The sequence below is a fragment of the Hemitrygon akajei genome, chromosome 14 (assembly GCF_048418815.1).
Source record: "Hemitrygon akajei chromosome 14, sHemAka1.3, whole genome shotgun sequence".
Lineage (NCBI taxonomy): Eukaryota > Metazoa > Chordata > Chondrichthyes > Myliobatiformes > Dasyatidae > Hemitrygon > Hemitrygon akajei.
In genome coordinates this window covers 25,191,614-25,208,426 of record NC_133137.1, presented here as the reverse complement: position 1 = coordinate 25,208,426, position 16,813 = coordinate 25,191,614, and the positions used below count along the sequence as shown (strand labels likewise).

At 44.9% G+C, this 16,813-nt stretch overlaps 1 protein-coding gene across 1 annotated transcript in view; it reads right to left on the bottom strand.

The window, feature by feature from the left end:
• The window catches only part of gas2l1 (growth arrest-specific 2 like 1), a 99,039-nt gene that overhangs the window by 51,961 nt on the left and 30,265 nt on the right, over positions 1–16,813 (bottom strand). Inside the window, exon 2 of the mRNA XM_073065704.1 lies at positions 920–1,027. Coding sequence (XP_072921805.1) covers positions 920–1,027 — 108 coding nt within the window. The remainder of the gene's footprint in view (positions 1–919; positions 1,028–16,813) is intronic.

Below are 16,813 nucleotides of genomic sequence, written 5' to 3'. Positions count from 1 at the left end.
AGCACATTTTGCCTGCTGGGGGTCACGTCTGAGCTGCTCCTGGAAGACTAACAGAACCAACCTTTGACTGTTTCCTTTGCAAAACAAGTGCGGGCAAAGTACACTGATAACGATAATTCCATGCATGTAATATTCCCTTCTTAAGCATGCCCTGCTTTGCTTTCTTGGCAGCCCCTTTATATTTGGTAATTTAATCATTCTGCACTTTGAGGGCAGAAATATATCTTCATCTAATCGAAACTACGTGTGACATTCAAACAATGGGCTCGACCTCTCGGTGGAATTTCAAATTGCAACAATATGTTCATGATTTCTGCTGCATTTATTACAGGGGTTACAGGTATAATTTTGAGTGGTGGGGTGGAGATAAGTCTCTACCAAGGGAGGTACAAGACACTCCTTCCCTCCTCTAGCCTGCAGGTCACCTTTGAACAAGGTGTAGCACCAGCTTAGCCCCACCCCCCCCCCACCCCCCCCGATCTGGGTCACGAGAAGTCACGGGAGCAGGTGGTGGATGATCAGCCGGTGCATAGCACAAGCCCTGGTCATGTGACCATTGATGCCAGGCAGACAATCTCTGAAGGGTATTGCTAGTGGCTGGGGTCACCCATCTTGCCGACACACTGTCCAGAAGACCATTTCAGTAGAAAAATTTGCCAAGAATAATCATGGTCATGGAAAGACCATTACTGCCCACATCATACGACACAGTACATAGCAAAACAAACCATAGATATAATTTAAATTCTATGGGTCAAATATACCACATAGCAGAGCAGGAGCTAAACCTGCCGTTTCATTTTACTGGGGCATGTCTCAGCATTACTACAAGAAGCTCCTTTGCGTATCTTATTTGTAACTATACATTACAGCTACTAAGTAAGAAGAATTAAAAATGGTTAGGGCGTGAGGCTCTTACTCTGATGAAGATCAACGTGCTGGTCTCACCGACTTTATACTTGCCCTCGGATACTTTAGTCATAGGGAACTGGGAAGGACAAGAGCAGTAGCCAAGGATCTCACGCACCTGGGGGAGAGAGAACACAGGGTTAAGTAGATTGTTGGTTTACAGTCAATGTCTGTATCTTTAATAGTCCTTCCTCTGTGAGATAAATTTTCTTCAAAATATAATTACACTAAAACTTTGAAATTGTAATGGTTCTTCAATGACAACATAATAGTACAAATTATGGGATTATTTTCTCCAGAAGAAACTCTATCTTTTAATAGCAAACAAGTTAACCGAAAACTTGGAATGAAAACTGCGTTACATAGCTCCTATCTACAGTATCATGTAAGAAAGTCTTAAGCACATATATATAATTTTATGTATTGCACTGTACTGCTACCACAAATGAAAACAAATTTCATGATACATGTGAGTGATGATAAACCTGATTCTGATATGGATTTCTCTTGTGGACTGAGCATAGGAAGGGGGGCAGGGAGAGGGGAATCACGGTTGGGAAAACGGGAAGGGAGCGGGAAGCATTAGAGAGACATTCTGTATTGATCAATAAACTAATTGTTTGGAATCAAGTTACCTTGCCTGATGTCTCAAGGTGGGGTGTGTCTGCAGCCATGTCACCCCCACCCTGCCCCGCCCCTGGCACTCCTTCTCTGCCACGTGTCCCACAACCCCACCCATGGCACTCTACCCTTGCCATTTCCAACATCCTTTGCTCCTGCCGGATTTACAAACCCGTTCTCTGCTCCAAGTTGACAAATACAGTACCTTGCAAAAGTCTTAGGCACCCGCTAGTCCAAGACTCTTACACAGTACTCTATATCTATGACAGAGAAGCTGAGAATTTACTGTAGTGGAATTTTTAAACTTGATTCTTTAAGGAAACACTGCCTCCCTCCAAAAGAAAATTATTGGATTAAAACCTTTCTAAACTGTAAAGGCAAATTCAAAGCATCACAGAAGATAGATGAAAATGTGGCACCCCAACAACAAAATTTGCCAATTCAGAGATGTGAATTTAGAGAGAGAATACAAACAGTTTTTGTACCAGACTACTCACACGGGCTACAGGCAAAAGAATACATTTTCAGTTGTTTTATCAATGATGGGTGTCAGAGTGGAGATACGTCTCTACCGAAGGAGGTGTAAGACGCTCCTTCCCTCCGCTAGCCTGCAGGTCACCCTCGGGCAAGGTGTAGCGTCTGCTTAGCCCCCCAGTCAGGGTCACATGAAGCCACGGAGCAGCTGGTGGATGGTCGTATGAGGAGCTGGTGCATACCACAAATCCTGACTATGTGATCTCCAACGCCGGGCGTGACAATCTCCGACAGAGTATTGATAATGGCTGGGGTCAGCCATCTTGTAAAGACACTGCCCAGAAGCCGGCAAAGCAAGCAACTTCTGTAGAACTATTTGCCAAGAACAGTCGTGGTCATGACCATGATCGCCCCTGTCATACGACATGACACATAAGGATGATGAGGACAGAACACATTGGGAACAAGGGCATTGCCTGGAACAGAATGGGACACTGGTACAAGTGTGTGGAAAATCCATTAGATAATCTGTACAAGACTGCACCTTGATGACACCAGGGTTGGTCTTTCCACCCCCACCTCCACAGCCTTCCATTTCAAAGGATTACAGCTTTAAGAGCTCTGCTCTGTTTGGTTTCAGTGCCAATGAAGGCATTCTGTGTCTCATCCAAGACATTTTAATGTTTATGAGACGGCTGTGTGTGAAAGAACAGAACAAGGTTAAATACTCACAACCAGCAAGGAAAGAGGGCTCCTTCACATTGTGCATTGATACATAGAGCTTGCTTTGTCAATAACGCGTTTATGAACTGAAAAGCTTTTGTTGGTGCAAGTTTGTGACATTTTCTCATCATTTAGTCTAAAGTGACTGGAATGAAAAACAGCAGTGCCAGCTGAGAAAGTGCCAGATACTGGACAAATGAAGCAGTGAGCCGTGTAGCTGGGCTGAGAGGCAGTCACACCAGTCAAAACAGAAAAAGTGCTTCATGACAAATCAACTAAAGACTCGAGCTACCCCACTGCTCAAATGTTGCTTCAGACAGCATTTTATCAACAAGCTAGAAAATCTCTGTGTTTTATTACAAGGGTGTGAAAGCAATTTGTGTATAAAACAAGAACAAATCTTGTGCCCAGAGCCACACGTTCACATTTCAATCCTGCACATAGAATGCTTGGGAATACACTTCGTTTATTTTTTTTCCCAACGCTGCAGATCAACTCACCAATTTCACGCTAGCCTAATCCCCAGACAATTTACAATGACCAATTAGCCTGCCGGTGGGAGGAAACCGGAGCACCCGGAGGAATCTCACAGGGAGCAGTGAGAATTGAACCTGGGTCGCTGGTACTGTAAAGCATTGTGCTAGCCACTACGTTACCGTGCTGCCCCACAGAAGCAGAGGATGCTGCAATTTACATTCGGTGTCTACATTCCTCCCAGCGCTAATGCTAAGGAGGCACTCTGTGAACTGTACGGGGCTATTAGCGAACTGCAGAACGCACATCCTGATTGGTCTGTTTATTGTTGCCGGTGATTTTAACCACGTGAACCTTAAGTCAGTGCTCCCCAAATTCCATCAGTATGTGGACTTTGCAACGAGGGTGGAGAACGTGTTGGACCTGGTTTACACAAACATCCCCGACACGTACCGGGCAGAGCCCCGCCCCCACCTCGGATACTCAGACCTCAGATTATGCTAATCCTAGCATACAGACCGCTCGTCAGACGCTCCAGACCAGTTCAGAAGCCGGTGAAAACTTGGCCAGCAGGAGCCATCTCTGCTCTTCAAGACTGCTTTGAGCACACTGACTGGCACATGTTCAGGGAGGCTGCAACCGATGGCGACTCTACCAACTTAGAGGAGTACACGGCATCAGTGACCAGCTACATCAGCAAGTGCATTGATGATGTTACTCTGTCCAAGACCATCACTATACGCGCTAACCAGAAGCCGTGGATGACCGCAGAGGTGCGTGTGCTGCTGAGGTCCCGCGACTCCACCTTCAGAACAGGCGACAAGGCAGCTTTAACAACAGCAAGGGCCAAACTGTCCCGAGCCATCAGAGGGGCAAAGCGTGCACACACCCAGCTAATCCACAGTTACTTCCAGGACAGCGGTGACACGCGGCGCATGTGGAAGGGCATCCAGGACATCACCAATTACAGGACAACATCACTTGACTGTGCAGGTGATGCCTCCCTCCCAAATGCGCTGAATAACTTCTACGCCCGGTTTGAGACGGAAAATGAAGTCCACCCCTCCTGCGAATGACCAGGTGCTGTGTCTCTCCGTGGCCAACGTGAGAAGAACCCTGTGGAGGGTTAACCCACGGAAGGCTGCTGGACCAGACAACATCCCTGGTAGAGTGCTCAGAGGATGTGCAGACCAGCTAGCAGATGTTCTCACTGACATCTTCAACATCTCCCTGAGCAGCGCCACCATTCCAACGTGCTTCAAGGCCGCCACCATCGTCCCCGTGCCGAAGAAGTCTTCAGTGTCCTGCCTAAATGACTACCGTCCCGTTGCACTTACATCCATCATCATGAAGTGTTTCGAGAGGCTCGTCATGAGGCACATCAAGACCCTGCTGCCCCCCTCACTGGACCCCCTGCAGTTTGCATACTGTCCCAACCGCTCAACAGATGACGCCATTGCCATCACCCTCCACCTGGACAAAAAAGACACATACTTTCGAATGCTGTTCATAGACCTCAGTTCAACATTCAACACAATCATCCCTCAGAAACTGATTGGAAAGCTGAGCCTACTGGGCCTGAACACCTCCCTCTGCAACAGGATCCTAGACTTCCTGACTGGGAGATCTCAGTCAGTCCGGATCAGGAGCAGCATCTCCAACATCATCACACCGAGCACGGGGGCTCCCCAGGGTTGCGTGCTCAGTCCACTGCTATTCACTCTGCTGACCCACGACTGTGCTGCAACACACAGCTCGAACCATATCATCAAGTTCGCCGATGACACCACCGTGGTGGGTCTCATCACCAAGATCAACGAGTCAGCTTACAGAGAGGAGGTGCAGCGGCTAACGGACTGGTGCAGAGCCAACAACCTGTCTCTTAATGTGAACAAAACAAAAGAGATGGTTGTTGACCAGGAGGGCACGGAGCGACCACTCCCCGCTGAACATCGACGGCTCCTCGGTAGAGATCATAAAGAGCACCAAATTTCTTGGTGTTCACCTGATGGAGAATCTCACCTGGTCCCTCAACATCAGCTCCATAGCAAAGAAAGCCCAGCAGCATCTCTACTTTTTGCGAAGGCTGAGGGAAGTCCATCTCCCACCCCCCCATCCTCATCACATTCTACAGGGCTTGTATTGAGAGCACCCTGAGCAGCTGCATCACTGCCTGGTTCGGAAATTGCACCATCTCGGATCGCAAGACCCTGCAGCGGATAGTGAGGTCAGCTGAGAAGATCATCGGGGTCTCTCTTTCCGCCATCACGGACATTTACACTACACGCTGCATCCGCAAAGGAAACAGCATTATGAAGGACTCCATGCACCCCTCATACAATCTCTTCTCCCTCCTGCCATCTGGGAAAAGGCTACGAAGCATTCGGGCTCTCACGACCAGACTATGTAACAGTTTCTTCCCCCAAGCTATCAGACTCCTCAATACCCGAAGCCTGGACTGACACCTTGCCCTACTGTCCTGTTTATTATTTATTGTAATGCCGGTACTGTTTTTGTGTACTTTATGCAGTCCTGGGTAGGTCTGTAGTCTAGTATAACTTTCTCTCTGTTTTTTTTTATTACGTAGTTCAGTCTAGTTTTTGTACTGTGTCATGTAATACCATGGTCCTGAGAAACGTTGTCTCATTTTTACTATGCACTGTACCAGCAGTTATGGTCGAAATGACAATAAAAGTTGACTTGACTTGACTTGACTCGAATTTCAGTACTAGACGGAGCAGAACAGAGATGTAACCTTGCGGCAGATTTATTCCCACTGACATGAAATTTGTAGTTCTGTGGCAGCAACTGCAAAGACAAAAATCTATAAATTACAAAATAAGTGGCACAGTAGTGCTGAATACCATTCAATGATCTGCTGATGGTGGAGGGGACAAAGCTGTTGCTAAGTGGTTGAGTAGGGTCCTCCGGCCCCGACATTGCTGCCTGGCGGTAGTAATGAGAAAAGAGCATGTCCTGAGTGTCGAGTCCTTAAAATTTGGTTACCACCTTCTTGAGGCTGAGCTTCTAACAATCCTGTGCATGGGAGGTTGCACACCAGACTGATACACCCAGTCAGAATGCTCTCCACCATAAGATGTATAAAATTTGTACATCTGCAGTGACATCTCCAACAGGTCTCCACAGAAGAGAAGAAAAAACTTCAAATTTGTGCATTCAAATTGTTTCTGGTGATAGTGATAACATCACAACCGACACTGTGCTGTGAATGTCAAATTTTCTGGTAGGTCAATTTGAAATGACTGTTGGGTTAAATTGCTGAACCATAATGTAATCACACATGCAGAAAGCCTTGGGCAGCAATCAACTGTGAACTGACTCTGCTAGATATTTTTTGTGAAGAGTGACGTGGGGTTGAGTACAAAATACAATTTGACATTTTTATATAACTAAGTGAGGGAAAAACATCAATCTTAACTTCATCTGTAGCAAAAGTACAGTGTTCTGGCAAAAGCACACATCACCGTGCTTGGGTCAGTTTTGGTCTTCACACCTAATGAAGTATCTTGGCCTTGGGAAGCACCGCAGAAACCATAAAATACAGCAGCAGAATTAGGCCATTCAGCCCATTGAGCTTGACCTTTGCCTTGAGCATTATGACAATTTAAGCCCACATAGGGTTCATGATCCCATCCATATCTTTCCTTCCCCACCCACCCTCTTTCTGCAGGGATCGCTCCCTTATCCATTTGTCCCTCCCCACCGATCTCCCTCCTGACACTTACAAGCGGAACAAGTGCCACACCAGCCCCTACACCTCCTCACTCACTACCATTCAGGGCCCCGAAAAGTCCTTCAAGGTGAGGCGACACTTCAACTGGGCGTCTTTTGGAGCACCTACTCTGTCCACTGCTCCCAGTGTGACCTCTTTTATATCAGTGAGACCTGACGTAGACAGAGAGACTGCTTCACCGAGCACCTACGCTCCATCCGTCAGAAAAAGCATGATCTCCCAGTGGCCACCCACTTCAATTCTACTTCCCATTCCCACACGCCAATCCATGGCCTCCTCTACTGCCGCGATGAGGCCACACTCAGGTTGGAGGAGCAACACCTTATATTCTGTCTGGGAGGCCTCCAACCTGATGGCATGAACATTGATTTCTCTAACTTCTGGTAATTGTCCCCACACTTCTCCTTCACAGTTCTCCATCCCTTTATCCCTCTCTCACCTTATCTCCTTACTAGTTCACCCTCCCCCTCACACCTTTCACCTCGTACTTCTTCCTCCCCTCCTCCCACCTTCTTACTCCGACTTCGGATCTTTTTTACCAGTCCTGATAAAGGGTCTTGGCCTGAAACATCGACAGCTTACACCTTTTCATAGGAGCTGCCTGGCCGGCCGAGTTTGTGTGTGTTACTTTTGTAACATGCTGTAAGGTTTCACTGCTAAGGTAATGCTTTCTCTGTAGCAGCACTGTTTGGGTTATGACTCGAGATAACGGGGTTTGGAATGTGGGGGCTATCCAGTGAGAGAAATGTTGTTCTTTCATGAGAGTCTGGAAGAGGGATTTTCGCGGTCTTTTGCTGGGGAGAGATGAGGAGAGAAGATGCAAATGGAGAGAGTTGGTAGACCACTGGAGGGAGTGGACTTGGATTGAGGGTCCGAAGGTCAGCGACGATCGGAGAAGGTTGATAGTGGACGACCGGCTTATCAGTGAGGTCCAACATTGCACAATAGACTGTTACATAAGAATGGGTCCTTTTTCTTTTTTTTTGTGTTTTCTTTACTGACTGTATAGTCAAAGTAAGAATGATAAAGGTCAATCGTTGAAATCACATATTGTGTACTGTTTGTTATTTCGAGTACTGATTTGTAACAGGGGACATATCGCGCAGCATCCAGCCAAAAGAGATTTTTAAGTTTGGCCGGGCCGGCGCTATCACCCCCTACATTAAGCCGCTAGGCCGAAGCGACTTCCAGCATCTGCAGATTTTTTCTTGTTGGAGAATTCCAAAGACGAGAGTGACAAAGAGCAGATTCACTGGATTATTTTTGGGCTGAAGGGAATTCCTTCTTTGTGGATGAACCTTCCTGAGTGTTTAGACCATGGGAGTATGGTCTCGGGGATGAGACTGCAAATGCTGAAATCCTGATGTGGGGTCTGCTCTCAAAACACTGACAAACTTTTGCCTCCACAGATTCTGCTTGACCCACTGAGGTCTTCCACTTCTTTTAAAAAAAGAAAAACCATAAGTCTCAGGCCTGAGTCAAGTAGAAAATTAAATAGTTATTACCCCTAAACCACTGGACCCCTAAACCACTGGGCCCCTGAACCAGAGGAGATAACCTCTCAACATTACTTACCCCATCACTGAGCTGCTCCAGCTCACTTTCAAGGACTTTTCATCTCATCCTCTTGATAATTTTTATTACACTTCTTTTTATTCTTTTTCTTTTCGTACAGTTTGTTGTCCTTTGCACACTGTGCAGTTTTTATTTGATTCTATTACAGTTATTGGATTTATTGTGTATGCCTGCAGGAAAATGAATCTCAGGGTTGTATATGGTGACAAATATGTACGATGGTAATACATTTATTTTGAACTTTAATCTGAGTTCTTTCCTCAGAGAATCACAAACCTCCGGGATTCTCAGTTCTAGGGTACTGTGGGGGCTGAAGTTGTCACTGTCCTCATGGCAACAGGTTTTGGCTGACAAAGGAACCAAGAAATATTGCACAGGATGAAAGAGTGACCTTTGAAGTGTAGGATTTTGTGGAAGGCACAGCAAGCTCCTCCCTAACCCAGTATCTTTCTCTAATGCCCTTTGTAAGTTTTTGCTAAGAATTTCTGAGATCAGCAAACCAAGTTTAATGCAGTAAATCCATAAAGTTCAGTCACCTTATCTATACAGTCATATAGGTCCCACAATAGACAAGCACCATTATGTTTTGGTTCCAGTAATTGGCTCACAAGAAGACCATTGACATTGAAAATTGAGTTAAGTGTCAAATTAATGGTCCTGCTGTTGCCAAGCAATCATGTTTGGGTAACGGCTGAAGAGCTTCATAGCCAGAACACCACTACAATATTTGGTAGAACTAACACGATATTTAGCTCTTCATCTGCATACACATTTAGTGCACTTTTGAAAAGAACAATCAAGATATTTTATTCTGTCACAGGAACAATTCAGTTCACTTGCACAAGTTTTACTGACTGGTTGAAAAGTCACAGTGAATGTACAAGTGATTACTGTACAAACCGCACAAATCTTCAGAACTTCAGTTGTTCTCGAAGTAACTTATGAGAGGCCTCACTACAATTGCCCACTTTAATGCTGGGTCAGGGAAGCACCAACTGCATATATCTATCACCCCCTAAATTTAAACTCAAAACACTGTCTATTATTGGTTTATAGCCTTTTGGCCTTCAATTTCCTCAGTGTAGTGGGATCAAAGCATACAGAGAGTGGTGGACATGGTAATCCATCATAAGTAAAGACCTCCCCAGCAATGAGCATATTTACATGGAGTTGCTCCAACAAGAAAACAGCACCCATCATTAAAGAACCACCCACCCCCCAACCATCTAGGTCATGCCCTCTTCTCACTGTCACTGGGCAGGACACACAGAGGCCTTAGGTCTCATACCATCAGGTTCAGGAACAGTTATTACCTTACAACCGTCAGTCTCTTGAACCGGTGCGGATATCTTCAATTACCACTACTCTGAACATACTCCACAACCTAGAGACTCACTTTCCAGTACTCTCTACAACTCGCGTTCTTGGTATTACTTGTCACTTGCATAGTTTGCCCTCTTTCGCGCATCGCTTCTTTGCCAGTCTTTGTTGGCTTATAGTTTTTCGTAAATTCCACCGTTTTTTTTTCCTGTAAATGCCTGCAAGAAAACGCATCTTGAGATACCATATACGCACTTAATCATAACTTGACTTTGAGAGTAAGGAGCTCTGCTGGCTGCACCACTGTTCCATCACCATGAGGAGGTACAGCAAGCCAAGGTGTATCACAAGGGCATCAAATCAAAATTTGGCACTGAGACAGCAGGAGAGATCTGAATGGATATTCAGGCAGCAGAAGGAGCAAATAGTGGGGGAGCAGCTCCTGCTGTAATCAGACAAAAGCCCAGAATTGGAGCAATAAATATTTGGCAGAGTTGGGGAGGCTGTGGACAGACGGGGACAAACTCATGGAGCAACTTGAATATTTCAGGAGTAACATCTTTGCAGTATTGTTATCATTAAGCAAGAAGAGAAAAGTTAAAAGCTTCAAAAACGTGCCTGAAATTGAGGGTTTTGTTCACTTGGCATATTGGCTGCAAAACACCTCAAGCAGTCAGGGGATTCTGTGCAAACGAAGTGGGAGTGGTTCCTGTATGACGGACCAGATTCTGCTGTTTGAATATGAACTAAACACTTTTGCAGCAGAAGGGGCTTTGCAAAGTGGAGAGTATTATAGCAGAGTTATCAAATGGGCTTTGCATCACGTCATTCACTCCGGTAACTTGTTTCTTGGATTCCTGCAGCCCATTCACTCTCGACTGGACAGCAAGGGATTTGAAGAATGACTGATTGTCCTGAAGCCCCCACCCTCCCCGCATCACAGACTAATCATAAATAGATTGTTGGTGCAGTAATGAACTGCATACATTGGTATGTTCTCCTTGGGGCAAGATGGCTAAGCAGGTGGACATTGTGGCAGCACCATTGTTTCTTCAGATCTGGGTCAGAGAAGTGGAAGAGTTGTTATAACACCCTGAGTCCATCGATGGCTGGAAATGCCTACACGGACTGTGGTAAAAGTAGAATTGAGAACCTGCTACTGCCAGTTAGGAGGTTGTACGCTCTCCCCGTGACTGCAAGGGCTTCCTCCGGTTGGGTAGGTTAATTGGTTATTGTAAACTGCCCCGTGATTAGGTGAGGGTTCAATCAGGGACTGCTGGGCGGCGTGGCTCAAAGGGCCTATTTTGTGCTGATACTTGTGTTCTGGTCCCAGAGTAGATCCTCTGATGTGTTAACGTGCAGGAATTTAAAGCTGCTGACCTTTTCCACACCTCCAATCCCCTAATGAGGACTGGATCATGGACATCCTGTTTCTTCCTACTGTAATTGATAATCTGCTCTTTGGTCCTGGCTGATATTGAGTGAGAGGTTGTTGTTGTGGCACCACTCAACCAGCTCCGGTGACTCAGGTTCGATTCTGACGGCTAGTGGGATCTGCAGGGAAGTTTCCCCGCTCTCTCTGCGATCATGACTATTTCCTCCAAGCCCTCCACAGTTTCCTCCCACATCCTGAAGGCACGCACGTTGGTAGGTTAATTAGCTCAGGATGTGACTTAGTGATAGAATCCAGGAGGTGGTTGATGGAAATGTGTGACATAAAAATGGGACTCACTCATTCATTACGTGCCGTGACTTACAACGTGCACGATCATGATCTTTCCATGATTGTTCTTGGTAATTTTTTCTACAGAAGTGATTTGCCATTGCCTCCTTCTGGGCAGTGTCTTTACAAGATGGGTGACCCCAGCCATTATCAATACTCTTCAGAGATTGTCTGCCTGGTGTCAGTGGTCACTAAGCAGGCGCTACATCTTGCCCAAGGGTGACCTGCAGGATAGCGGAGGAAAGGAGCCCCTAATACCTCCTTTGATAGAGCAATATCTCGACACTGCCACCCAAAAATGGGATTAGCATACGATTGGTCTGAATAGGTGCTCCTCGGCTGTGACAACATCCATGCTTGGAAGTTCTGGAGAAGTTGCTCTTGAGTAACAAGGTTGCCTACAATAGGGTGACTGATCAGAGAAATCTAAAAAAAAATGCAAATACATCTCTAGTCCTTGAATTTACATATGGACCACTGTGACTCGTACCTTGGAAAATGATTAAATACTACAAAGCTAAACTAAACACGGCCCGAAGGGCCCTGGTTACCAAATTAATGTTCTGCTACTGAAGCTTTAAAAAATACACTTTTTAAAACATATTTTTCAAACTGTCGTTAGAGTTTGTTTAAAAAAAAAAGCACCAGGTACAGCATGCTAAAAAGGAAAGGCACATTTAAGGAATGAGCTAAGAACTGAATCAACCCAGGGCTGACTGTATCATTCATTATTTTTATGCTGCTAGAACTCTTAATGAGATACATTAATCAACACCTTCACGTGTAACATAATTGTGTAATAACATGCCAGGCAATGGCAGAAAAACAACTTATTTCTTCCAGTAACGCAGAGAGAAAGTGTTTTTTAGCAGTTGCTAGTGAACGCAAACGACGGCAAGGTAAACGTAAAAACGTAGTCAGTCACATCAACTCCCCATTCTTTGCCTCCTACACAGCTCTACAGTGTAAACTTGAAAACCACCTCGTCTTCAAAGACGTGCATATCAGCATTGTGTTTAGCAAATTCAGGTAATGAATCAGACCGGATTTAATATCACCGGCATGTGTTGTGAAACTTGTTAACTCTGCGGCAGCAGCACAATGCATACATATACAGTGGCAATAATAGAGAAAAAATTGAAGTACAGTAAATATACACTTTATATAGTTAAATAAGTAGCAAAAAATAGAAATAAAAAAGTAGTGAGGTAGTGTTCATGGGTTCGATTTCCATTCAGAAGTCAGATAACAGAGGGGAAGAAGCTGTTCCTGAATCACTGAGTGTGTGCCTTCAGGCTTCTTTACCTCCTTCCTGATGGTAGCAATGAGAAGAGGTCATTGTTCGAGGTGATAAGGGTCCTTACTGATATATGCTGCCTTTTGAGGTATCGCTCCTTGAAGATCTCCTGGATACTAAGGAGGCTGGTGCCCATGATGGAGCTGACTAATCTGACAACTCTCTGCAGCTTACTTCAATCCTGTGCAGTACCACCTCCCCCACCCGCCATAACAGACAATGATGCAGCTGGTTAGAATGCTCTCCAAGGTACACCTGTAGAAATCTGCGAGTGTTTTTGGAGAAATACCAAATCTCCTCAAACTCCTAATGAAGTATAGCTGCTGTCGTGCCTTCTTTGCAGGTGCATCGCTGTTTGAGTCCAGCTTAGCTCTTCAGAGATACTGACACCCAGGAACTCACTTGAATTCTGATATTTTCAGATATTCATATACTCTAGATAGCCTGATGCTCCTTTACTCATTCAGTATCATTTTCCATCATTATCCCCATCTACCTCCTGCCAGACAACCCATCATGATGCAGAGATACATCCTAGGATGCGCTGGAACACAGTGCATGTAACCTGGTCATTCGGTGCTTTGAGTCTTTCAACATCAGACACTCTTGCCCAGGTGACCCAGCCAGGGTTGATCAGGGCCTGGCTTGTGCCCCAGCAGCATTGGTCCACGGGTCACACCTCTTGATCCATAGCCAACTGCTCTGTGATGGTCTTGATGGCCCCCTTTCTTTGCAGCCCCACCATAATGCCAAGGAAAGCAAGTTCTGCACAGCAAGCAGGCAGCAGAGCTCAAATACCTCCTTAGTCCATTCTTCCCAAGGCACTGCCAGTTCGACCACAACCACCAGCTTCGAGGTTTCTGACAGAATGTCGTGACCACGTCAGACCTCATTGATCACAAGCATTCTCTCTTAAGCACAAGAAAGTCTGCAGATGCTGGAAATCCAAAGCAACACACACACAAAGTGCTGGAGGAGCTCAGCAGCTTCAGGCCCGAAGGGTCTCGACCCAAAACGTCAACTGTCTATTCATTTCCATAGGTGCTGCCTGACCTGCTGAGCTTCTCCAGCATTTGGTGCTTTCCCTCCTAAGACTTGCTTTATCTCATTCTGAAGACAGGTCATTGACATGAAACATGAACTGGATCCTTCTCCATGCATGTCACCTAACCAGTTAAGCATTCCCAGTATCTGAGGTCCTCACTCCATTTTCAATGACGAGCAGAAAGCCCTGATCACTCTAAGGCTGACACTGACCTACCTGGAAACACAGATTTCATGGATCAGATACTCATTAGATGCACTTACATGGCTTCCTGGCTGGCTGGAACTTTAACTGATGTTTGGGTTGTCTCTGCTCCAATGTCAGATGGTTCTTTCCGCAAAGGATAGCAAGTAATAGCCTCCAAGCTTGGTAAGAGTAAAAAAGAATTGCAGGATGACTTGGGTACTTAAGGATTTGTTTTCTTTATCCATGGACAGGATTCCTTTGAGCAAGTGGCTATGGAATTCATTGCCAGTGCAAACTGTTCTGCAACAAATTATTAAGTGCTAGCATGTCATTTTCCTACTTGCAAACTATTACATTTTAGGTTTGAGATTTAATACCTTAAATCTGTTGAGAAGCTGGGAACACATTCTTTAGTCCATATGTACTGAAATTCAGTGAGTCAATGGTTCCATTTAATATCAGGCACTATGTACAGTATACAACCTGAAAGTCTTGCTCTTTGCAGACAATCACAAAACAGAAGAAAAATCCCCAAAGGATGAATGACAAGAAAGTGTTAGAAACCAAACCCCATGCACAAGCAGCAGAAAAGCATCAACCCTCCCCCCACTTGTTCCAGCAGAAAGCATTGGCTCCCCCACCACCCACCATGCCAGCAACAGCAAAGCCCCCCCCCCCCCGAGACCACGATCTGGAGTCCATCAAGAACCATGGTTCACCCCAACACTTCGACATGCCACAGACCCTCTGTCACTAAAGAGGGTGAGAGAGGTATTGCTCCTTCCACAAGCAAGAGGGAGGCCAACAGCTCACTGTTTGGAAGTTGTAGTCTGCAGTGTCGCTTTAGTTGCAAAATTAATTGCTCAAAATCTTTAATTGACTGTGTGACGGGTCAAGTGTACCATATCACTGTTTGCAGTGTAGCAGCCAATTCTAACAAATCAATTGCCACTGCTGGCAACCCCCACGGATTGTGACCTTTGTACGACGTGCCCTCCAATCACTCCAGTAATGATGCTCAAAAGTTGCAGAAAAGTATTTGATCCTTTATTAGCCACCAGCAATACATACAACTGTGAAGTGTTGCAATTAAGTGTAACTAAGTGAAGTTAAGCATAAACAAGCAGTCAACAAAAGATAGGACATCCGTCTGTTCCCGGCTCCAAACTGCCCAGAACAAAGCATGAATGTAACTCATTCCACTTTTGCCACACCCCCCTATTCACATGACCAGTTACCACAATACACAGAATACAACGCAGATAGAAAACAGATGCATGGCTCCTACATTGCAGCACATTTTACAAGGAGAGTCACCAACATGAGATCGGTGAACTCTGAACAATTAGAACATTAAAAATTTAGGATTCAGAAACATGAAACTAATTTGTATAATGCATGGTAAAATATTTGCATGTTAAAATGCAGTGTTACATTAGCATGAAGACGCTGCGCACTTGAAAGCTGCTAATCATTATGGTGCTGGCATTTGTAGGTTAGGTCTTCATTCGCTTTGTTCTGTCAACACTCATTATCATTACAACTTCATTTACCTGAGAGCAGAAAGCTCTACACAAGCTGAGCAGTTCTGGACTCATTTTTTCACTATCTGATCTCACTTTCAGCCCAATTCCCAGAAAACTTCCAATGCAGGAATTCAAGGACACTCAGGGTCAGCTGAAAAAGGAAGGAACAATTTGGGAAATGATCTCTGAAAAAAAATCCAAAGTCTGACGGTTTAGTAAAGTGCTAATGATTCAAACTAAGATCCTGTTGTTCAGAGCCAGATGATTATAGTCCACACAAAAATACCAGCAATGTAATTGACCCAAGAGCAAAAACTAAAGAGAGAGATAAAAATAAAACAAAAACTCATCCGCTGTTTCTAATTTTAGACCCCTGCTGACAAATTTACATCTGCAGACATTGAGCAAGTCGGATTTTGGGCTCAGTCACAAAGCACTATGACCAAGCTGCCTCCTTCATTCAGATGTTCCTACTTGGCCAGGGCCTTGAGTAACAAGGACTCAGTCTCTCTGAAGATCAAAGGAGAAGACGGATGCAAGTGGAAGAAAGAAGAAGAGCAACAAATTATATTTGTTCTGGCGATCCTTGCAGCTAAATATTGCATCATTTAGAATTACAGCAATATAATGATGATTGGCAGAGCAGTCACTGGGACATTCCCTTTTGCCAATTGGTTCTCCCTTCAGATACAGGTGACTTCGATATCTCTTCTCTCAGTACTATGGCAAACAAACTGATCACTAAAGATCTAAAGAACAAACTAAAGATCACTGATGTGAAATACACAGCCAGGGTAATCACCCTTGCAGAACATTGGTTGGGAATGGTAATTATTGTAGGGTCCAATAAGAAACGGGACGTGATTCATTATATGAAATGGATTCCCACCTCCAATATTGGTTTTCTTTTAAAGGAAGCAGGCAAGGCACAAATTTTTCCAAATTATTTTTATTTTACCTGTGATACCAACAGATGGCATCTATAACCCCCTTCTGGAATTGAAACATTAGAAAAAACATGAATCCTGCATCAATTTGTGGACAATAAAGCCATATATTCCAGGACATGTTCAAAGAGCAATGCCTCATTAAGGTGGTGTCCATCATTAAAGACCCCCATCACCAAGGTCATGCCTTGTTCTCAATGCTACCATCAGGAAGGAGGTACAGAAGCCAGAAGGCACAC